The 23,952-nt window shown below is 42.4% G+C and overlaps 1 protein-coding gene across 3 annotated transcripts in view; it reads right to left on the bottom strand.

Moving 5' to 3' along the window:
- The window catches only part of LOC126473307 (uncharacterized), a 262,415-nt gene that overhangs the window by 62,720 nt on the left and 175,743 nt on the right, over nucleotides 1-23,952 (bottom strand). For all 3 annotated transcript variants that reach the window (XM_050100282.1, XM_050100284.1, XM_050100283.1), the window contains one exon: nucleotides 21,364-21,633. In XM_050100282.1, coding sequence (XP_049956239.1) covers nucleotides 21,364-21,633 — 270 coding nt within the window. The remainder of the gene's footprint in view (nucleotides 1-21,363; nucleotides 21,634-23,952) is intronic.

Below are 23,952 nucleotides of genomic sequence, written 5' to 3'. Positions count from 1 at the left end.
GTCTGTCGTACTACGCTGTACACAGTTGTTATTGTCTTTGTTTTGTGCCACTGCATTTGAGGTCTAATAATAATATGATTAATAATAATGCTAATAATAATAATAATAATAATAATAAATATTGGAACTCCGCCGTTGCCGGTTGCATCCCGAGGCCTCATCGTCCAAGTGGTGAGGAAGGAGGAGGGGGAGGAGTATCAACCTCGTAAAAAATCAGGGTCCATCTGGCTGCGGATGGTAGTACCCTGTTATAGGGCCCCTACCTAGGGTTACTAGGCGAAGCAGGTCAACGGTCTTAGGGGCAGAAGAGGAAGCAGGATATTTTCCAATGGCGTTGAGAGCGGAAGAACCGAGGGGAGCAAACCCCATAATGAAAGCTCATTAAATCCAGGCGCGACGATTCCCGTATGGGGTGGCTTCTTGGTCAGCGTCTGATTCCATTTTAAGGACGGCTGTTCTAGTTACTCCTGGTCTCACCAACTTTGTTTTATCCCACAAATCTAAACCCACGCAACTACCATGATGGCATAACGTACGGAAACTAGTGCCCCAGCCGGCTCAATCCGGGGCCAAAACTTTGGTTCAAGTAGGGCAATGGACTCTGGGGGCCCTACACCATCATGTTTGGATCAGTCGGAAGATCCATCATGCCGCAAATCAGAACGAAGGAGAAACATTTCTTTGGTACACTTAACGTGAACACCCTATTGAAAATTGGAAAACAAATGGAACTGATCAAAGTACTTGATGAAAACAAAATAAAACTTCTAACAGTCCAAGAAACAAGATTCACAACAGATGAAGTGTCAGTTATGGGCAATTACAGGATACTGAAAGGACGACCAGCTATCAGGGTTAAGAAAACAGAGAAAACGAATAATCCATTGTTAATCCTTGGAACGGCCTTCTTTATTTATAATTCTATAACTGAAGCTACAGCAGAGTTCATATATCCATCTCCTAGACTGCAAGTGGAAACAAATTATACACCATATTCAATGCCCATCGAAGAACTGTTCATAAACCCAGACAAGCATGTCAAGATCCTTATGGGGGACTTCAACGACCAGATTGGAAGAGAGAAAAAATTCCGGAACATTGCGGGCAAATATGTAGCGCACAGGAAGACAAACAGAAATGGTGAAAGGTTGATTGATATTTGTGAATCATTTGGAATGAAAATTATGTCCATTCTGTTTATGAGGGCTCCAAAGCACATGAAAACATGGCGATCACCCAATCCCATGTTAGGAGAATTTCAGATTGATCACGTAGCGACCACCAGCTCGAAGGAAATAATGAACGTCAGAGTGCGGAAAGGTGCTAATTCTGATTCCGATCATTATCTGACAAGGGTCAAAGTGAAACCAATCCCTGGAAACCGGAGAAAGAAAACACTCGGAATGCAGAAGTACAGAAATGAAGAACTAAAAATCAGTGAAGAAATAGTTGTGAAGTATCAGCATGAACTTGACACGTTAAACTCCAACGAGGCCGGCCGTTGTCGCCGAGCGGTTCTAGGCACTGCAGTCCGGAACAGCGGTGCTGCCACGGTCGCAGGTTCGAATCCTGCCTCGGGCATGGATGTGTCTGCTGTCCTTACGTTAGTCAGATTTAAGTAGTTCTAAGTCTAGGGGACTGATGACCTCAGATGTTAAGTCCCATAGTACTCAGGGCCATTTGAACCATTTTTGAACTGCAACGAGTGGGACAAAATGGCTCAAAAGACTCAGGAAGCAGCGAAACAGTTTTCCTTGCTAAGAAAAAGAAACATCTATGGTGGGATGCTGAATCTCAAGATGCCTTGCAGAAACGTTCTGGAGCTTGGAACAAGTGGAATTCTACCAAACAGAACTTCGAAGAATTTAAAACCCAAAGGAGGGCGACAGCAGAAGTATTTAGGAATACCAAACGAAAGTTTGAAAGAGATCAATTAAAGGAGCTAGCAGATAATCTCCAGAAGAACAACACCAGAAGTTTCTATCAGACATTTAAATCAAAACTTAGAAGTTACTCATCACCCAAAATCTGTTTCAAAAATAATCAGTGCAAATTGATTATGAGCAACAAACAGAATTGTGAACACTTGGCTAGATACTTCAAAGAGTTGCTCAACTGTGTCCCACCACCAGAAAAATTAACCTTCCAGAAACCACAAAACAAACTTCCTGATTCCAGTCCACCAATAAAAAGGAAATACGAGAGATCACCAGGGACTTGAAAAACAACGAAGTGTCTGGCAAAGATTCAATTCTTGCAGAACTTTTGAAGTACGCAGGAAACAGTTTCCTGGAACGACTTGAAAGACTCTTACAAAAAATCTGGCTCACAGGAGAGATCTCAGAAGAATGGAGAGATGCTCTCATCTACCCATTGCACAAGAAAGGAGACAAATCTGTCAATAATTACAGAGGAATGTCACTTCTACCACTAGCATACAAGATCCTTGCCATTGCTCTCAAACAAAGAATAGAACAACACATAGATCAACAACTAGGTGAATATCAAGTCGGCTTTAGGACAGGAAGATCGTATGGAGAGCAGATCTTTACCATCAAAACCTTGTTGTTGTTGTGGTCTTCAGTCCTGAGACTGGTTTGATGAGGCTCTGAGCACTATGAGACTTCACTTCTGAGGTCATCAGTCACTGGTTTGATGCAGCTCTCCATGCTACTCTGTCCTGTGCAAGCTTCTTCATCTCCCAGTACCTACTGCAACCTACATCCTTCTGAATCTGTTTAGTGTATTCATTTCTTGGTCTCCCTCTACGATTTTTACTCTCCACGCTGCCCTCCAATACTAAATTGGTGATTCCTTGATGCCTCAGAACATGTCCTACCAACCGATCCCTTCTTCTAGTCAAGTTGCGCCACAAACTCCTCTCCTCCACAATCCTATTCAATACCTTCTCATTAGTTATGTGATCTACCCATCTAATCTTCAGCATTCTTCTGTAGCACCACATTTCGAAAGCTTCTATTCTCTTCTTGTCCAAACTATTTATCGTCCATGTTTCACTTCCATACATGGCTACGCTCCATACAAATACTTTCAGAAACGACTTCCTGACACTTAAATCTATACTCGATGTTAACAAATTTCTCTTGTTCAGAAACACTTTCCTTGCCATTGCCAGTCTACATTTGATATCCTCTCTACTTCGACCATCATCAGTTATTCTGCTCCCCAAATAGCAAAACTCCTTTACTACTTTAAGTGTCTCATTTTCTAATCTAATTCCCTCAGCATCACCTGACTTAATTCGACTGCATTCGCCGGCCGCGGTGGCCGTGCGTTTCTGGGCGCTGCAGTCCGGAACCGCGGGACTACTACTGTCGCAGGTTCGAATTATGTCTCGGACATGGATGTGTGTCATGTCCTTAGGTTAGTTAGGTTTAAGTAGTTCTAAGTTCTAGGGGACTGATGACCTAAGATGTTAAGTCACATAGTGCTCAGAGCCATTTCGACTACATTCCATTATCCTCGTTTTGCTTTTGTTGATGTTCATCTTATACCCTCCTTTCATGACACTGTCGATTCCGTTCAACTGCTCTTCCAAGTACTTTGCTGTAACTGACAGAATTACAATGTCATCGGCGAACCTCAAAGTTTTTATTTCTTCTCCATGGATTTTAATACCTACTCCGAATTTTTCTTTTGTTTCCTTCACTGCTTGCTCAATATACAAATTGAATAACATCGGGGATAGGCTACAACCCTGTCTCACTCCCTTCCCAACCACTGTTTCCCTTTCATGCCCCTCGACTCTTATAACTGCCATCTGGCTCCTGTACAAATTGTAAACAGCCTTTCTCTCCTTGTATTTTACCCCTGGCACCTTTAGAATTTGAAAGAGAGTATTCCAGTCAAAACCTTAATCAAAATAAAGACACTAGCAACTGATAAGAAAGTGATCAAGACATTTGTGGACTTTAAAAACGCGCATTACTCCGTAGATAGAGACACATTAATAGAAGTGCTGAAAGAATTTGGAATAGACGATAAGACAACGAGGCTTATTCAGCAAACACTAACAAACACCCGATCAGAAATTAAATTTTTAGGAGAACTGTTAGAGCTCTTTGAAATCAAAACAGGTTTGAGACAAGAAGACAGTCTCTCTCCGATCTTTTTCAACTGTGTTTTAGAAAAAGTTATCAGGGAATGGCGAAAAGAAATGAGTCAGTTCAACTTTCCAAATGGAATCAGGCTAGGCCGCAAACAGTCTGGGCTTACATTTGAAAGCCTCGCGTTTGCAGATAATATAGTGTTTTTTGTAGAGAATCCGCAAATTGCAACTAAACAGATTGAACTCCTCAAGGAAACAGCAGTGAAAGCAGGATTGCAAATATCTTTTGAGAAGACACAACATATGAACATAAATCGACAGTGAGGACCGTGTATGGCGACATCAAAAGAGGTCAGAAATTCAAGTACCTGGGAGAGATTTTGACTCCAAACAACAATGAAAAGGAAGCAATTGAATAACGGGCAAGAAAAATGGAAATAGCATTCAGATTGTGTCAGAACACATACAAACCTAAATCACTCTCATACCAGGCCACATTCCAACACTACAGCACATTCGTCGACCCTGAATGTTTATATGCATCTGAGACAATAGCCAGGAAGGGACTTTCAGACTTGGAAAAGAAAGAAACGAAATTCCTTAGATTCTTGGGCCCAGAAAAGTATCTAATGAATTTACGTTATGCCTAAGATCAAATCAAGAACTTTATCAACGATTTGAAAATATCACCAGCACAATGAAGAAAAGAAGACTGTCTTTCTATGGACATATTGAAAGAATGGAATCAGAGAGGCTCGCCAACAAGATTCCTCTCTTCCAGGAGAACAGGAAGACACAAGTTCCATGGGTGAAAGAAGTGCACTGGGATCTAGAAGAATGCGGGATCACGGCAGAAGAAATTGTGAACAGGAAGATCTTTAGGAAAAAGGTTGCGGAGGTGAAGAATTTCTTCGAGGAGTAAACGAGGAAGAACATTCTTGGCAGAAGAAAATGCACGAGTGAGCCAACGGATGAAGGAGTACTGGCGAAATAGGAAGGAAGAGAACTTTAGAAAATGAGGGAAGTTGTGTAAACGTAGCCCATAGATGGCTGTAACGGAAATAAATAAATAATAAATATTGGGGCAGCCTATTCCCTGCGTTCACTCATTCCAACGATTCCCAAACTTAGGGCGGAATTCAATGCGAGATACTTTTAATAGCTTTCACAAGGAAGCTCTATCTCAAAATCTGAATGAAAATCCGACGAGATTCTGGTCGTATGTAAAGTATACCGGCGGCAAGGCATAACCAATATCTTCACTGAGTGATACCAACGGTAATATTACCGACTGCAGCGTCACTAAAAGTGCAGTTATTACTTAGTTTTCCGAAATTTCTTCACGAAAGAAGATGAAGTAAACCTTCTAGAATTCGAATCAAGAACAGCTGCCAACATGAGTAACTCTGAAGTAGAGGTCTTAGGCGTAGCAAAGCAGCTTACATCAGTTAATAAAGCAGGTCTTCCTGTCCAGATAACACATCAATTACGTTTCCTTTAGAGGACATGGCGCTGAAGACGGCGTCCTTAAAACCGACTTGTTTCTGGAGGTACGTTGACGATACGTTTATGGTGTGGCCTCATGGGAGAGAAGCTCTTGACCGCCTCCTAGATCATTTTAATTCCCTGCATCCTAGCATCAAGTTTACCATGGAGGTGGAAAGTGATGGAAAGCTTCCGTTTCTGGATGTTCTGGTGTACAGAAAGGATGATGGGACACTGGGACACAGTGTTTATCGAAAGCCTACGCACACGGACCGTTTACCTGCATGCTTCTAGCTGTCATCCATCGTTCCAGCGTACGGGGGTCCTGCGGACGTTGGCGAGAAGAGCTTATGCCATTTCAGATGGAGAAAGCTTGACACAAGAATTGGACCATCTTAAGGTTGTGTTCAAGCAGAATGGCTATACAGATAAACAGATCCGTCGTGCTTTCCAGTTTGGACCTTCGCCTGAACCACTGGGAGCATTTTGCTGGGAGCATTTCCTCGAAGATAGGAAGAATTCTGAAAAGATACCATATCAAAAGTATTTTTCGTCCGCCAGACAAGATTAGAGCGCTCCTTGGCTCTGTAAAGGATGACTTGGGTTTGAGGAAGCCCGGTGTGTACAAGATCCCTTGCCACTGTGGGAAGGCTTATATTGGGCAGACAATCCGGACCACCCAGGACCGATGTGTTGAGCATCAGTGGCACACACGGCTGCTTCAACCTGAGAAATCTGCAGTGGCGGAACACTGTCTCACCGAGGGACACAGAATGCTCTACGACAAGACACAAATGGTTGCCCCTGCATCTCGCTATTGGGACTGTGTTTTAAAAGAATCCATAGAGATTCGTTTATCTGACAATCTTATTAAAAGAGACAAGGGCTATCTTTTAAGTAAGACTTGGGACCCGGTGTTATCTGACATCAAAAAACAACGGTCTGTGTTTCGATCGTCGGAATAAAAAAAAAAATTTTTTTTTAATTTTTGACAGCGATATCTCGATTTCCACCACTGGCGGCGCGGTATGTTTACTGCGCTAGAGGGCAGTTACGGCACCTTCTCGCGCACGCGTGGTGGGTCTTCTGCGGCCTATATAGTGGCCGCAGCTTGCGCTAGGAAGTCAGTTCCGGCGAGATCGTGCACCAGCACTCTCACCTGAAGATGGCGGCCAGTTGGACCGCGGAAATATTGTGTCATGAAGACGTTATGATCCGGCTGCATACCCGAGAAGAATATTATCAATAGCCCCAGACTTTGCAATTATACACAACCTCTCGCCCGAAGAAAGATACGCGATAAAGGACTGGAAAGTGGCACAGGCCACACCAATACTCAAGAAAAGAAGAGGGAGTAATCCGATGAATTACAGGCTCATATCATTGACGTCGATTTGCAGTAGGGTTATGGAGTATGTACTGCGTTCGAACATTACGAGTTACCTTGAATGAAACAATCTCTTGACACATAGCACGAATTCAGAAAATATTGTTATTGTGAAACACAACTCGACCTTTATTTGCATGAAATAACGAGTGCTATGGACAGGGGATCTCAAGTTGATTCTATGTTTCCAGATTTCCAGAAGGCTTTTGACGCCATTCCTCAGAAGAGACTTCTAATCAAATTGTGTATCTATGGAATATCGCTTATATTGTGCAACTATTATTCGCGATTTCCAGTCAGAAAGGTCGCAATACGTTGTAATCGATGGAAAATAATCGACTAAACTAGAAGTGATATCCGGTGTTCCCCAAGGAAGTGTTAGAGGCCCTCTGTGGTTCCTAATCTATATAAATGATTTAGAAGACGATCTGAGCAGCCCTTTCAGATTGGTTGCAGACGATCCCGTCATTTACCGCATAGTAAAGTCATCATAAGATAAAAATCAATTGCAAAATGTTTTAGACGCAATATCTGGATGGTGAGCAAACTGGCAATTGCCTCGGAATAAAGAAACGTATGAGATCATGCACAAGAGTACTAATCCGTTAAATTTCGGCTTTACGATAAATCACATAAATTTAAAGTCTGTTAATTCACCTAAATATCTATGAATTACAACAACGAATAACTTTAGTTGGAACTATCACAAAGCTGGCCGGTGTGGCCGAGCGGTTCTAGGCGATTCAGTCTGGAACCGCGCGACTGCTACGGTCGCAGGTTCGAATCCTGCCTCGGGCATGGATGTGTGTGATGTCCTTAGGTTAGTTAGGTTTAAGTAGTTCTAAGTTCTAGGGGACTGATGACCTCAGATGTTAAGTCCCATAGTGCTCAGAGCTATTTCCTTTTGAACTATCTCATAGATAACGTTGTGGGGAAGGCAAACCAAAGATTGGGTTTTATTGGCAGAACGCTTAGAAGATGGAACAGATTTAATAAAGAGACTGCTTGCACTACGCTTGCCTGTCGTGTGGTGGACTACTGTTGTGTGGTATGGAATCCTTACCAGATAGGATTGACGGAGAACACCGAAAGAGTCCAAGCAAGGCCAGCTCGTTTTCTATTATCGCGATGTAGTGGAGAGAGACTCAAGGATGACAAGCGAGTTAGGGTGACAATAATTAAAAGACAGGCGTTTTTCGCTGTGGAGAGGTGTTTTCACGAAATTTCGATCAGTAACTTTCTCCTCTGAATCCAGAAGTATTTCACTGTCGCAATCGTAAATAAATAAAATGAGATAAATCAGATCTCATACAGAAAGAATTTAGTGTTCATTTTTCCCACATGCTATTAGAGAGTAGGACGGTAGAGAAATTGTCTGAATGTGGTTCGAAGAACCCTCTGCTAGGCACTTAAATGTGAACTGTAGAGTAATTATGTAGATGTAGACGTAGATGTACGTGTAAACGCTGGGTTTTGATGGGGGAACTTACGTAAATAGGTCACATATTACATATGGATGTTTAGAAGTTGTATATACGCAAGAAAAAACTGAATGCTTTGCTCTTGCTCCCCCTTTGTTTCTTAGTTGATAATTCTATTATTCACTTAGCAATGAGTGAGCGATTTAGCTCTGCAACGGGCGAAGAAGGGGAAAGGATTCATTACGCTGGTCGGGTCTATACCCATGCAAAAATCGGGTTCACGGTGTTTTTAAAGTATTCGAAACGACTACGCATTAAATGTACACAAAGACTTTATGATTCTGGCTGAAACTGAGGGCTTTTGTCGCGCATAAAGAGCTAAGCACTTGGTTGTCTTACAACGATGCAACAAGACGACGTAGACGCTTTTACTCATGGACTGACGTACTGCACAACTCAGAACGATTTAACGGTATACAATACTCATTTTTTATCTCTTTTGGAGATAACGGTTAAACAGTTCAAAGCAAATATTTCTTCGCAGGGGAAAAAGGCGTCCGTAGTGACAAAGTACCGGAAATGTTTTACGAAAAATACGGTCCGAAAAATTACAAGAGACACGGTTTTAATTTGACGTCACTTAACAATAACTCTACCCCCTCCTGCACATACATATCAACCAGTATAATTTGCTGATGTAGTCTCATACACCGTTATTTCTCCAAATAGGCTAGTCATTGTGTGCTGAATGAAGTGTGACAGCTATTAAAGAGCATAACTTCCAGTAGAGAGAGAGAGAGAGAGAGAGAGAGAGAGAGAGAGTTCCATATCCTTCTGAGGACATCTAGACTTACATTCTCTATTGCTGTTATGGTCTTTAGTCCAAAGACTGGTTTGTTGCAGCTCTCCATGTTAGTCGTGTGGAAGCCCCTTCATCTCTGCATAACTACCGCAACAAACTCAAATGAAAACCGAACACTCGCTACAACGGAACCATCGAATGGAATTCAAAAGTAATCGCCACACGCGTTACAACATTTTGCCACTGGCAGTCGAGACGATCAATTCATGTTTTGTAGGAAACAGTCCGTTGCTCATGGATCCAGAACAGTACCCACTCTTGCACTTGTCCGACTGAAACCGACGTCCACGTATTTGTTCAGGTCACCAAAGATATAAAAATTACGTCGTGAAAGATCCGTGCTTACCAATAAAATTGCGGAAGCATAGCCTCCGTCGGAATGGTAATGTTGGAGGTGGGCATTATCGTGAAACTGGATAATTCCATCCGACAGTATTCCTAGAGCCCGAGGCTGAACGACAAAGCCAAAACTGGAAACATTTCATATCTCCCCATGCAAAGAAATCCAAAGTTGTTCACACAAGTCCCGGTAAGGTCATGATGACCTAATTGCAGGGCTATCTGGTCGTCGAGTTCCTCGAGCATTGAGCCACGGTCAATGCACAACGCTATGAAGGCACATTCCAGAAACTGCGACGTGCCAACAAGTCAAAATGCCAGGAAATGCTGACGGACGGAATCACACTGTTGCACGATGATGTCTGTCCCCACACTGCCAACCGGATGAAGGCGACTTGATTAGGAAACACTGAAACATCCTCCGTACAGCCCGGATCTTTCACTGTGTTATTTTCACATCTTTGGCGACCTTACGAATGACATGCATGGACTCCGGTTTCAGTTGGACGAGGAAGTGAAAAAGTGGGTGCCGTTGTGGATCCATTAGCGACCGACTACGTACTACGAAATAGGAATTGATCGTTTCGGTTCCCCGTGAGATAAATGTCTTAACGCGTGTGGTGATTAAATTTGAGTGGAAACATTTCATGTTCCCGTTGTGGCGGGTGTTTGGTTTTCATTTGACTGTCCCTAATACATCAGATTTTTGTATCCCCCACATCTTCCTCCAGTACTACATTGGCGATTTTTGGATGTCTCAGCATGTGTCCTCTCTTCTTGTCTTAAGTATTCATCGACCATATTTCACTTTGTTACAGTGTGCAAATTTATATCCTTCCTACTTCGGACACTGCTGCTTATTTTGGTGCCCAAATAGAAAAAGTATCTACCACTTATAGTGCCTCATTTGCTAATAGAATTTCCTCAGCAGTACTGATCTGATTCGACTACATCCATAACCTTTGTTTTATTTTTGTTGATGTTAATCTCACATCTTTTGAGGGCACTATCTGTTCCGTCGAAATGCTCTTTCAAATCCTTTGCTGTCTCTGACAGAATTACAGCGTCTTCTATAAAGCCCAAAAGTTTTGATTTCTTCTCCATAGTTTTAATTCTCTTTAAAAATTTCTTTTTGATTTCCTGCACAGCATGCTCATTGTACAGACTGAATGATATCACGGATAGGATACAACCTTGTCTCATTGGCTTCTAACTGCTATTCCGAACCGACAGAGAGAAACGGCAGCGCGTAGGACCAGCCGGCTTGCTCGTCAGGTCTGTGCGTTACGACTGCTATATATCAGGAGCAGAAATTACTTAGCTGACCCACTACCTTTTACAGGGCACTGTACCGGGACCTGTGCATCATATCCGATACCATGCGCCGCATGTCGTACTGAATGTAGGTATGGATTAGGCCTATACCCAGCAGTGGAATAATACTTACGGATTAGGGCCAGTACAGCCGTGGAATAAGACAGACTGAAGAAAGAAGGTTCGATCAACACGCGAGTATTACAGAAATTCCATTTGAGCACCAATGTGAACCATTGGAGGGAAGACGACGTTCTTTTCGCGAAAAATTATCGAAAAAATTTCGGGAATTTGCGGCTGAATGCGAAACGATTTTACTTCCGCCAATGTACATTTCGCATAAGGAACGGGACGAGAGGATAAGAGAAATTAGGACTCGTATGGGTCATTTTGCTTAGAAGGTAGCAGAATTTCTTCACTTTTTCTGCTTCGTGGCCACCGATACTGATGTTAAATTTATGATTAAGCTGATTTCTGCTACTCCTCACAATTTTCGTCTTTCTTTGATTTGCCCTTAGTCCGTATTCTGTACTCGTTAGACTGTTCGTTCCATTCAAAAGATCCTGTAACTATTCTTCCACTTTTACTGAGTACAGCAATGTCATCAGTAAATCTTGTCATTGACATTATTTCACCCTAAATTTTAATCCCCCTCTTGAACCTTTCTTTTATCTCCGTCATTGCTTCTTCGATGTGTAAATTAAAAAGTAGGGGGGATAGACTGCATCCCTGCATCGTTCGTGGTATTCCATTCTTATCGTTGTCTATTGGGTTTTATACATATTGTATATTACCTGCCTTTCCCTATAGCTTACTACAATTTTTCTCAGACTTTCGAACATCTTGCACGATTCCACACTGTCGAACGCTTTTTCCAGTTCGACAAATCTTATGACCGTATCTTGATCTTTATTCAGTCTTGGTTCCATTATCAAGCGGAACGTCGCAACTATCTCTGGTGCCTTTGCCTTTTCAAAAACTAAACTGATCGCCATCTAAGAGATTCTCAATTTTCTTTTCCATTCTTCTGTATACGAGGGTCGTCCACAGAGTAAGTTCCGTTTGTTTATATAAAATAAATGTGTACAGATACAGACAAAATATTTATTTTACAAAAGCCTACAAATGTTAAACTACTTTTATACATAGCTTCCGAAATTTTGAAGGTACTTGTTATATCGTGGCACAAGTTTTTGTATGCCTTCTTCATAGAAGGTTTCCGCCTGTGTATTCAACCATGTGGTAATATGTTCTTTCGGCTCGTCATCATCGTTGATGTGTTGACAGGTTTTAGGTGTAAGAAGAGATGAAAGTCGCTAGCAGTGAGGTCCAGGCTGTAAGGAATATGATCAAACGTGTCCCAGTGAAATTCCCGTAAGAGTTCAAATGGTTCAAATGGCTCTGAGCACTATGGGACTCAACTGCTGTGGTCATAAGTCCCCTAGAACCTAGAACTACTTAAACCTAACTAACCTAAGGACATCACACACATCCATGCCCGAGGCAGGATTCGAACCTGCGACCGTAGCGGTCGTGCGGTTCCAGACTGTAGCGCCTTTAACCGCTCGGCCACACCGGTCGGCCCCGTAAGAGTTGTTTGGTCACATTCGCCGTGTGAGGTCGGGCATTATCGTGGAAAAAAACAACACGTTTTGACAGTAATCCTCGGCGCTTGTTCTGTATTGCGCGGCGCAGTTTCTTAATGGTCTCGCACTAACCGTGTGCATTGGTTGTCTGGTCTCGTGGTAAAAAATCAATCAGCAAAATGCCTTTTTTGTCTCAAAAAATGGCGCACATGACTTTTCGAAGCAAGATTTGCTTAGGCATAACCTTTGTTGGCTATGAAGTGTGCCTCCATTCCACTGATTACCGTTTTGTTTCAGGGGTGTCGTACGATACCCATGTTTCATCCCCCATGACTATCCGAGAAAGAAAAACATCGCGTTCTTCAATGTAGTGCGTCAAAATCTGAAATGCGCTGCTCATCCGTTGCTTTTTGTGTTGTTCAGTAAGAATTTTGGTTACCCAACGTGAGCAAAGTTTTCTAAATGTCAGTTTTTCAGTGACAATTTCATGAATTAGTGATTGTGAGATTTGCAGAACTTCCATAACTAGGGCACTAAGTATAAACTTACGGTTGTACTTAATCTTCTCTTCAATTGTGTGAACCAGTTCATAAGTAACCACAGACTGGCGTCCACTTCGTTCTTCATCGTGCACTTGATCACGTCCTCCATTGAACAGTCTGACATATTTTCTAACCATTGAATCACTCATAGCATTTTGCCCATGAACCTTGCAGATTTGCCGATGAATTTCTTTTGGTTTAACTTTCTTTGCATTTAGAAAACGAATCACAGATCTGATTTCACACGCGGCGGCATTTTCAATTACGGCTGACACGATAAAGAAGCACTACAAAGCACACGTCGGCAGCAGCGATCTGAAAATGGCGTACATGTCTTCTCCTTGAGTCAGAGTAACTACCGCGCATGCTCGGAACAGCGATCGTAGCGCTGTCGCGGATAGAAATAGAAACGGAGCTTACTTTGTGGACGACCCTCGTATTATTATAGTCAGTAAGTTTGATCCATGAGATGTTAAGTTGATTATGTGATAGTTCTCGCACTGATCAGCTCATGCTATCTTCAGTATTGTGTCTTTGATGTTCCACCCCGAGTCTGATGTTATGCCGGCAGTCTCATAGATTATACACACCAGCTTGATAGTTGTTTGGTTGTGACTCAACCGCAATGATTTAGAAATTTTGATGCAGCGATATCTATCGCTTTTGCCTTTTCCATGGTGGAAGAAGTAAGGAGGATATAAAAAGTAGACTAGTAGAGACAAAAAAGGCATTCCTGGCCAAGAGAAGTCTGATATCTGCTATCAAACGCAGGCCTTACTTTGAGGAATAAATCTATGAGAACATGCGTTTGGTGCAAAACATAGGATGATAGTGATTCATGGCCTGTGGGAAAACTGGGACAGAAGAGAATCGATGAATTTGAGATGTAGTGCTACAGAAGGACTTTGAATATTAGGTGGACTGGTTAAGATAAGGAATGAGGAGGTTCTCCGTAGAATCTGTGAGGAAATGAATATATGGAAATCACTGACAAACAAGTGACAGGCTGATAGGGCTTATATTAAGATATCAGGGAATAACTTCCTTGGTACTAGAGGGGAAAAGTTGTAGAGGAAGACAGAGGTTGGAATACATACAACTAATAACTGAGGACTGATGTTGCAAGTGATACTCTTATGACAAGTCCTAAGCGGTGGGACAGACTTTTTGAAACTGTCTATATCGTTACATAGTTTAAGGACTCAGGTATCACATCCTGTAGCTAATCACCTTCGTGGGCCCTTGTTTAGGAGCAATTGGCCAAAATTTTGACAGACTGTATGCGTTGTGTAATGGTTAAGGTGCTGTCCTCAAATTCGAAATAGTTGTAGATTCGAATCTCACCAGGTGCTTTCACTTTCTTTGTTTTCAAATCTTTATCAAATTTACTTTAATCATTGTTTTTGTTCAATGAATTGGTTGAAATATAATTTTTTATTTTTATTCATTTGTCACATCATTTTAATCATTGTTTTAAAGGTAACAAGTGGAAAAAGACAGAGAAAGCAGAATAAGAGCAAACGAAAAAGTTAATATGGTGGTTAAAATGATGTGACATATGAGTAAAAATAAGAAAAATTACATTTAAACTAATTCACTGAAAAAAAAATAATGATCGAAGTCATTCGATGGTGGTTTGAAAATTTAAAAAAATGTCGAAGCACCTGATGAGATTCGAGCTCATAATCTTTCCCATCTGAGGACTGTAACTTAACAATTACCCTACACAGCCAATCTGAGTCACATATCTGTTTTTAAAGCTATAGAGCATCACGCGTTCATATGAATTTCTTTTTAGATAATTACTCGCAAACGACTGCTCGCCAGGGTGATTGGCTGTAGGTGTGATATCTTGGAACTTAACCTACATCATCGTATAGATGGTTTCAAAAGGTCGATCTGGCCACTGGAGACCTCTCCGTGTGAGATGAAGACGTTGGCACAGGAGAGTAATGGAGTCATGAGAAAAGAAATGACTGAAAAAAAAAAAGGAGGAGGCACATGAACAGCAGTTTCGCGCGGAACCTCGATGCACCAGAAACTTCGCTTTGTGGAAGATGAGTCAAGACAAGCAAACTCGCGTCTCACGTTATCGGTAGATAATCGACCGTTTCTGAGAAAACGATAGTCGAAGTTTTTGGGGTATTTTATATGGCTTTTACTTCGTAACTAATTTAGTCGAAGCGTTAGCACAGTGGCTTGCGTCGTGGTTTCATACTTTTACATTCTGTATTTGAAACCTGATTATTGCTTTTATTTTTATTTTTTTCGTCTCTGTACCCATGACCGCAGAAGATTAGTACACGAATGTGTAAAACAATAAGTTAATGAGAAAAATTTGAAATCGTTTTCAGTCAAATTCCTGTTGTGTGGCTTGTCAGTAATATTGGTGATGTTGCGTACTTGTTCCCATTTGGTTTATTACTCATGAAGGAATCAATAAGGGAAACACATCACTGCCGAATTAGTTCTCAAAACGAACAGACAACACTGGAGCATATAGACATATATAATAATTGTATTTCACGTATTGTGAAAACCCAGCTGTAATTTTACAATTAATATAACGCCACTGTATTCCCTAATTTAATAGCGAACATTCTTGCAGTAACCTTCTACGAACATGGATAGGTAAATGAGAACGAAAGAAATCAAATGGAAAAAATAATCTGGTTTCGAGCACGTTGCGCAGAAGTGCAAAGCCACGACGCTGCAAAATGTGCCAACGCTTCAACTGAACTGCAAGCGCGATGAAAGGTATCTTGCGTGGAAAATATTGAATGCCGAGACACGTCCTCCCTTAATTTGACTCCTCTTCCACTGAGCAAAGTTTCTAGAAAATCAGGTTGTGGCACTTGCAGTGTTCTTCTTGTCAGTATACGAAAGGGAATGAATAGCAGCGGTACGAGGTAGCCTCCAGCGTGCATCATACGAGGTGCGACAATAAAGTACTGAGACTGATTTTCTTTGAAAGATGTGGCAACTCTGCAAGCTTGCGTAGGCACAATATCTTTGACCTTGGTCTATAAGATGCTTCTAGTCGATTCAGCTGCTCAGTCATGAGTTGTGCTGTAATAAGTTAACACGTGTTTGTGTCTCTCGTCACGGAAATGGAATTGCATAATATTGTGCAAAGGTATGCCATTTATTTTTGCGTTAAACTGGGTGAAAACGCGACGACAACTTACAGTAAGCTTCAGAAGGCTCTTGGAGAGGAGGTTATGCCGAGAGCTCAAGTTTTTCGTTGGCATAAAATGTTTAGTGAAGGCAGAACGAATGTTGAAGATGAAGACCACAGTGGACGACCATCAACTTCACGGACGGATGTCAACTTGGCCAGGGTGGATGAACTCGTACGATCTGATCGAAGATTATCCGTGAAAATTATTGCAGAAGAACTGAACATTAATCGAGAAATGGTTTGTCTAATAATAAATGAAGACCTGCATCTCGATAATGCGCCATCCCATACTGCTCTGTCAGTACAGCAATTTTTAACCTAAAAAACAAAAATGTCAGTACTACCACAGCCACCTTATTCACCAGATATCGCTGTGTGCGACTTTTTTCTATTTCCAAGAGTCAAAACTACGGTCAAGGGACACCATTTTCAAACAACACAAGATGTCCAAAAAGCTGTGACGAGGGTCTTGGAGGATATTACAGAAGATGAGTTCTTGAAATGTTACCATCAACGGCAGAAGCGCTGATAAAAGTGTGTGCAATCAGAAGGGCACTACTTTGAGGGAGACAACTCTAAACTTCACCAAAACGGCAAGCAACATTTTTTTTAACATGTCTCATTACTTTATTGTCACACCCCATATAGTGGCATACGGAATACGTACAGCTTGTACACCAATGAGCCAAAACACTATGAACACTGGCTACCGTGAGGTTGAATGCCTCCCACTGGTGTTGCGGGCACGTAAAGCAGTAAGGAAAGAATGTGAGCGGAAGAGAGACGAATGGGCAGTCATTGTAGCAAAGATACGGGCCACAAATGCTGAAATCCAAGGATATAAGCGGTTTCGACACAAGGCACATTGTTGTAGCGCTGCAGCTGGAATCGAGAATCTATGAAACGGCGAAGCTGTTCGCCTGTTGGTGTACTTCTATCGTGAGCAGCTATGGAAAGTGGTTGAAGGATGGTGGAATGATGCGTAGACCATATGGTACTGGACGACCACCTCTCTTCGCAAAACGTAGAGATTGGAGGATCCCCCACTGTGGAATCAAGGACAGGCAGCAATCTGTGGCAGATGTGACGACAGAGTAAAACACTGGTGCTGGCATAAGCGTTTCAGAGCACAGCGTTTAGAGACCATTGTTGAACATGGAGCTCCACCTCACACGACTCCTACATGATACTGTGTTGACCCAATGACAGTTAGTTTGTTGGTTGCGTGTTCCATTGATCAATCGCACGGTATGGCAGCCGTTATGATGTGGAAGGTGTCAAGTGCACAAGCAATGCACAAATGAAACAAGATTTTTTAATATATATATATATATATATATATATATATATATATATATATATGTATATATATTACAGAGTTAAAAGATTAATATTTCTATTATTTACCCCATTCCCTTAAATAGCTCAAGATGCGTATACTATATTTATAGACTTACATACTCTTATTCAAGAATTCATCTATGGTATAGAAGGAGTTGTCAAGGAGATATGATTTCAATTTATTTTTGAAGCTATTACTGCTGTCTGTCAGACATTTTATTTCATCTGGTAATTTGTCGAAAACTTTTATAGCAGCGTATTTTACCCCTTTCTGTGCCAAACACAGGTTCAGTTAAGGACAGTGTAAGTCTTTCTTTTTTCTAGTATTATAATCATGGATGTCCCTGTTGTTTTAAACTGGTCCATGTTATTGAGAACAAATTTCATTAGTGAGTAAATGTACTGTGAGGCTGTTGTAAGAGTTCCCAATCTTTTAAAAAGATGCCTACAGGATGTGCGACTATGAACCCCACACATTATTCTAACCACTTTCTTTTGAGCAGTGAATACTTTTTGTCTAAATGTTGAGTTACCCTAAAATATTATTCTGTATGACATCAGAGAGTGAAAGTATGCAAAGTATGTTAGCTTACTAATTTCTACATCCTCAAAATTGGCAATTATTCTGATTGCAAAAGTTGCTGAACCTAATGGCTTTAGAAGATCCAAAATTTTAATTTTCCAATTAAGATTCTCACCTGTATGTACACCCAAATACTTAGTATGCTCTACCCTGTCCACTGACTTCTGTTGATGTATTATATTTATTGAAGGAACTGTACTTTTTGCAGCAGAAAATTGGATGTACTGTGTTTTTTCAAAGTTTAGAGCAAGCCCATTTGCAGAAAACCCATTAATGACTTTTCCAGAGACATTATTTGTATAATTTTCAATTGGAGTTTCTTTTACTGAATTAATAATGATGCTTGTTTCATCAGCAGACAGTGTCGGTTCAGCTTTCTGTTTCAGATAGGAAGGGAGGTCGTTCACATATATCAAGAACAGAAGAGGACCCATGACTGAACCCTGTGGAACACCTAATCTAATTTCATCCCAGTTACATGAAGTGGCAATCTTATTTAAATCACGTGACCCGTATGAGGAAACTTTTTGTTTCCTGTTCTGTAGGTATGACTTAAACCGCTCATATGCTATTGCATTTATACCATAGAATTGTAATTTCTGTAACATAATGGCATGGTTCACACAATCAAATGCTTCAGACAAGTCACAGAAAATTCCTATTGGTGCCATTTTACTATTTAAAGACTCTATTATGTCGACAGTGAAATTGTATATTGCTGTCTCAGTGGAACAGCATTTTTGAAATCTGAACTGTGATTTAGTAAGTATCCCATTACTGTTGAGATGGGTAACCACTCTTGAGTACATTACTTTCTTGAAGAGTTTTGAAAATGCTGTAAGCAAGGATTCATAGTCAGTTGTGACTGCAGTGGGCGCAGCATCGATGAGTTTTCGCCATGTGTCGATAGAAACGTGTCGCCTGTAGAATGAATCTCATTTCAGCTCGATGTTTGGGTCCTAACACACCGTCATCCAGGCGAATGGTTCACGTAACAGATGCACGTCGGTGAGAGCAGAATTATGATATGGGGTACATTTAGTTGGGCTTCCATGGGGTCTGTGTTGGTAATGGGAGGCATTACCTCAACAGTGAACCGCGCGAGCGTTATTGCGGCCCACCTACATTGTTTCCTGCTTGGAGACTCCCTCTATGGCGATGTCATCTTTCGGCAGGATAATTGTCCTTGTTGCAAGGTCACTATAGTGAATTCACATTGATGTCTCGACCAGCAAATGTGCCTGATCTGTACCCATTCGGACACATATCTGGCGCCAGCTGTGTGCCTGTAAACCACCACCCCGTAATTTGTGGGAACTGCTTGTGCTGTGCATGGACATTCCTTCACAAAAGAAGACGAAGAAAATATTCCAGAATCGTAACGAGAAAAGCTGTTACCATGAGTAACATAAAAGTAGATATCTTAAGTGTTGCGAAACAACTCAAATCAATTGAGAAAGGCAAGTCTTCCGGTCGAGATGGTATACCAATCAGGTTCCTTTCAGAGTATGCAGACACCATAGCGCCTTTCTTAGCAATCATATACAACCGCTCACTTGACGAAAGGTCTGTTCCTAAGGACTGCAAAGTAGCACAGAAAGAAAGCAAGAAAGGAAATAGGAGTAAATCGTTGAATTACAGACCCATAGCACTGACGTCAGTTTGCAGTAGGATTTTGGAGCATATACCGTACTTTAACATTATGAATCACCTTGAAGAAAATGAGTTATTCATACATAACCAACACGGTTTCAGAAAATATCGTTCTTGTGCAACACAGCTAGCTCTTTATTCCCATGAAGGAATGAGTGTTGTCGACAAGGGATCACAGATCGATTCCATATTCTTAGATTTCCAGAAGGCTTTTGATACCGTTCCTCACAAGCGACTATTAATCAAATTGCGTGCATATGGAGTATCGTCTCAGTTGTGTGACTAGATTGTGGTTTCCTCTCAGAGAGGTCGCAGTTCGTAGTGATACATGGTAAATCATCGAGTAGAACAGAAATGATATCTGGCGTTCCGCAAGGTAGTGTCATAGGCCCTCTGCTGTTTCCGATTTGCATAAATGATCTAGGTGATCTAGGTGATCTGAGCAGCCCCCTTAGATTATTTGCAGCTGATGGTGTAATTTACCGTCTAGTAAAATCATCAGACGATCAATTCCAATTACAAAATGATCTAGAGAGAATTTCTGTATGGTGCGAAAAGTGGCAACTGGCAGTAAACAAGGAAAAGTGCGAGGTCATCCACATGGGTACTAAAAGAAATACGATGAATTTTGGGTATACGATAAATTGCACAAATCTAAGGGCTGTCAATTCGAGTAAATACCTAGGAATTACAATTAAGAGCAACTTAAATTGGAAAGGGCACATAGATAATATTGTGGAGAAGGCGAAACGAAGACTGCGCTTTGTTGACAAAACACTTAGAAGATGCGACAAACCCACTAAAGAGAGAGCCTACATTACATCTGTCCGTCCTCTGCTGGAATATTGTTGCGCGGTATGGGATCCTTACCAAGTAGGATTGACGGAGGATATCGAAGAAGTGCAAAGAAGGGTGGCTCGTTTCGTGTTATCGCGCAACAGGCGTGAGAGTGTCACTGGTATGATAAGCGAGTTGGAGTGGCAGTCACTGAGAGAAAGGCACTTTGCGGCGAGATTTATTTACGAAATATTCTCTTCCGAATGCGAAAATATTTTGTTGACACGCACCTACATAGGGAGAAATGATCATCATAATAAGAGAAATCAGAGCTCGAACGAAAAGATTTAGTTGTTCGTTTTTCCCAAGCGCCACTCGAGAGTGGAATGGTAGAGAAGTAGTATGAAAATGGTTCGATGAACCCTCTGCCAGGCGTTTAAGTGTGAATTGCAGAGTAACCTGGAATCCTGTCAAGGATCGATACTGTATTATGTCTGCGTAGTGGGCCAACACGCTGTTCAAGTGGTGTTCATAATGTTTCGGCTCATCGGTGTAGATTTGCTTCAAATGGTTCAAATGGCTCTGAGCACTATGGGACTTAACATCTATGGTCATCAGTCCCCTAGAACTTAGAACTACTTAAACCTAACTAACCTAAGGACATCACACAACACCCAGCCATCACGAGGCAGAGAAAATTCCTGGCCCCGCCGGGAATCGAACCCGGGAACCCGGGTGTGATATGCGAGAACGCTACCGCACGACCACGAGCTGCGGAAATAGATTTGCTGGGGGCTACGGTGAGGCAGTGGGTGGTACCAACCTTGCGGGTCCGGCGGCGCGGGCTTCATGTGCCAACGCACGGGCTGCAGCAGCAGCGCGGCGACCACGCTGTGCAGTGAGAGACCTCCGATGATAAGGGCGGCGCCCGAGGTGCTGTAGTTGCGCAGCAGCAGCGTCACCAGCTGCGGCATCACCACCGGGCCCAGACCCATCAGCGAGATGGACACCCCGGCCGCGCGGCTGCGCAGCTCCTTGAAGTACGAGTTGAACGCCAGGCTCAGCGCCGCCGTCAGCATCTGGTTCCCCACCGCTGTGGGACAGCACCGCGCCAGTGTGACCAACAGGACGAAGAGTGAACAGACAGGCACTCAGCGCAAGACTAGGTTTCCGCTGAAGTTCTTCACTGGTTGCTTCGAAATTTTGACACAACGTTGCATGCGAACATGCACATCTTTTATGTTCCTAATTTTTAATACACTACTGGCCATTAAAATTGCTACACCAACAAAAAATGTAGATGATAAACGGGTATTCATTGGACAAATATCTTATACTAGAACTGATTACATTTTCGCGCAATTTGTGTGCATAGATCCTGAGAAATCAGTACCCAGAACAACCACCTCTGGCCGTAATAACGGCCTTGATACGCCTGGGCATTGAATCAAACAGAGCTTGGATGGTGTGTACAGGTACAGCTGCCCATGCAGCTTCAACACGATACCACAGTTCATCAAGAGTAGTGACTGGCGTATTGTGACGAGCCAGTTGCTCGGCCACCATTGACCAGACGTTTTCAGTTGGTGAGAGATCTGGAGAATGTGCTGGCCAGTGCAGCAGTCTAACATTTTCTGTATCCAGAAAGGCCCGTACAGGACCTGCAACATGCGGTCGTGCATTATCCTGCCGAAATGTAGGTTTTCGAAGGGATCGAATGAAGGGTAGAGCCACGGGTCGCAACACATCTGAAATGTAACGTCCACTGTTCAAAGTGCCGTCAATGCGAACAAGAGGTGACCGAGACGTGAAACCAGTGGCATCCCGTACCATCACGCCGGGTGATACGCCAGTATGGCGATGACGAATACACGCTTCCAATGTGCGTTCGCCGCGATGTCGCCAAATACGGATGCGACCATGATGATGCTGTAAACAGAACCTGGATTCATCGGAAAAAATGACGTTTTGCCGTTCGTCCACCCAGGTTCGTCGTTGAGTACACCATCGCAGACGCTCCTGTCTGTGATGCAGCGTCAAAGGTAACCGCAGCCATGGTCTCCGAGCTGATACTCCACGCTGCTGCAAACGTCGTCGAACTGTTGGTGCAGATGGTTGTTGTCTTGCAAACATCCCCATCTGTTGACTCAGGGATCGAGACGTGGGTGCAAGATTCGTTGCAGCCATGCGGATAAGATGCCTCTCATCTCGACCGCTAGTGATACGAGGCCGTTGGGATCCAACACGGTGTTCCGTATTACCCTCCTGAACCCACCGACTCCGTATTCTGCTAACAGTCATTGGATCTCGACTAACGCGAGCAGCAATGTCGCGATACGATAAACCGCAAAGGCGCTAGGCTACAATCCGACCTTTATCAAAGTCGGAAACGTGATGGTACGCATTTCTCTTCCTTATATGAGGCATCACAACAACGTTTCACCAGACAACGCCGGTCAACTGCCGTTTGTGTATGAAAAATCGGTTGGGAACTTTTCTCATGTGAGCACGTTGTAGGTGTCGCCACCGGCACCAACCTTGTGTGAATACTCTCCAAAGCTAATCATTTGCATATCACAGCATCTTTTCCCTGTCGGTTAAATTTCGCGTCTGTAGCACGTCATCTTCGTTATGTAGCAATTCTAATAGCCAGTAGTGTATATATAACATATAAATAAACTTGTGCAGTGTAAAGGAGAAATGTTGTTACCAAAATTCTCGAAAAATTCTTGACCGATTTGGTTGGTTGTTGGATTTGGGGGAGGGGACCAGTGAACAAGATTTTGAAATTTTGGAAAATTGGGCTAATTTCCTGTGGGACCAAACAGCTAAGGTCATCGATCCCCCGGGTTACACATTACTTAATATAATTTAAACTAAATTACGCTAAGGACAACACACACATCCATGCCCGAGGGAGGACTCGAATCTCCGACGGAGGAAGCCGCGAGAACCGTGGCAAGGCGCATGAGACAGCGCGGGTAACCCGCGTGGCATACAGCAAGATCATCGGTCTCATCGGATTAGGGAAAGATGGGAAAGGAATTAGCCGTGCCCTTTCAAAGGAATCATCCCGGAATTTGCCTTGAGCGATTTAGGGAAATCACGGAATACCTAAATCAGGATGGCCGAACGCGGCTTTGAACCGTCGTCCTCCCGAATGCTAATCACTTCGCCAGCACGCTCGATCTAGACCGATTTACTTAAGACTTTCACAGGTTACTCTAATAAACGTTTCGAATAGGATATATTTGTTTCAATACAAACAACAGTACACAAGTTTTCTGTTAAAACCGATTGCGAAAAAGTAAATTTTCTGGTGTAAAGGTGTGCGGTTCTGTTTCCGTTTTCGCAGCCAGTTTTAGCTACCATACCAGGGCATTCAAACAATATGACAAACTGTATCTCGCAT

This window comes from Schistocerca serialis, chromosome 4 (genome assembly GCF_023864345.2).
Source record: "Schistocerca serialis cubense isolate TAMUIC-IGC-003099 chromosome 4, iqSchSeri2.2, whole genome shotgun sequence".
In the NCBI taxonomy this organism is placed as follows: domain Eukaryota; kingdom Metazoa; phylum Arthropoda; class Insecta; order Orthoptera; family Acrididae; genus Schistocerca; species Schistocerca serialis.
The sequence above is the reverse complement of the archived record's forward strand: the minus strand, read 5'-3'. Positions and strand labels throughout refer to the sequence as shown.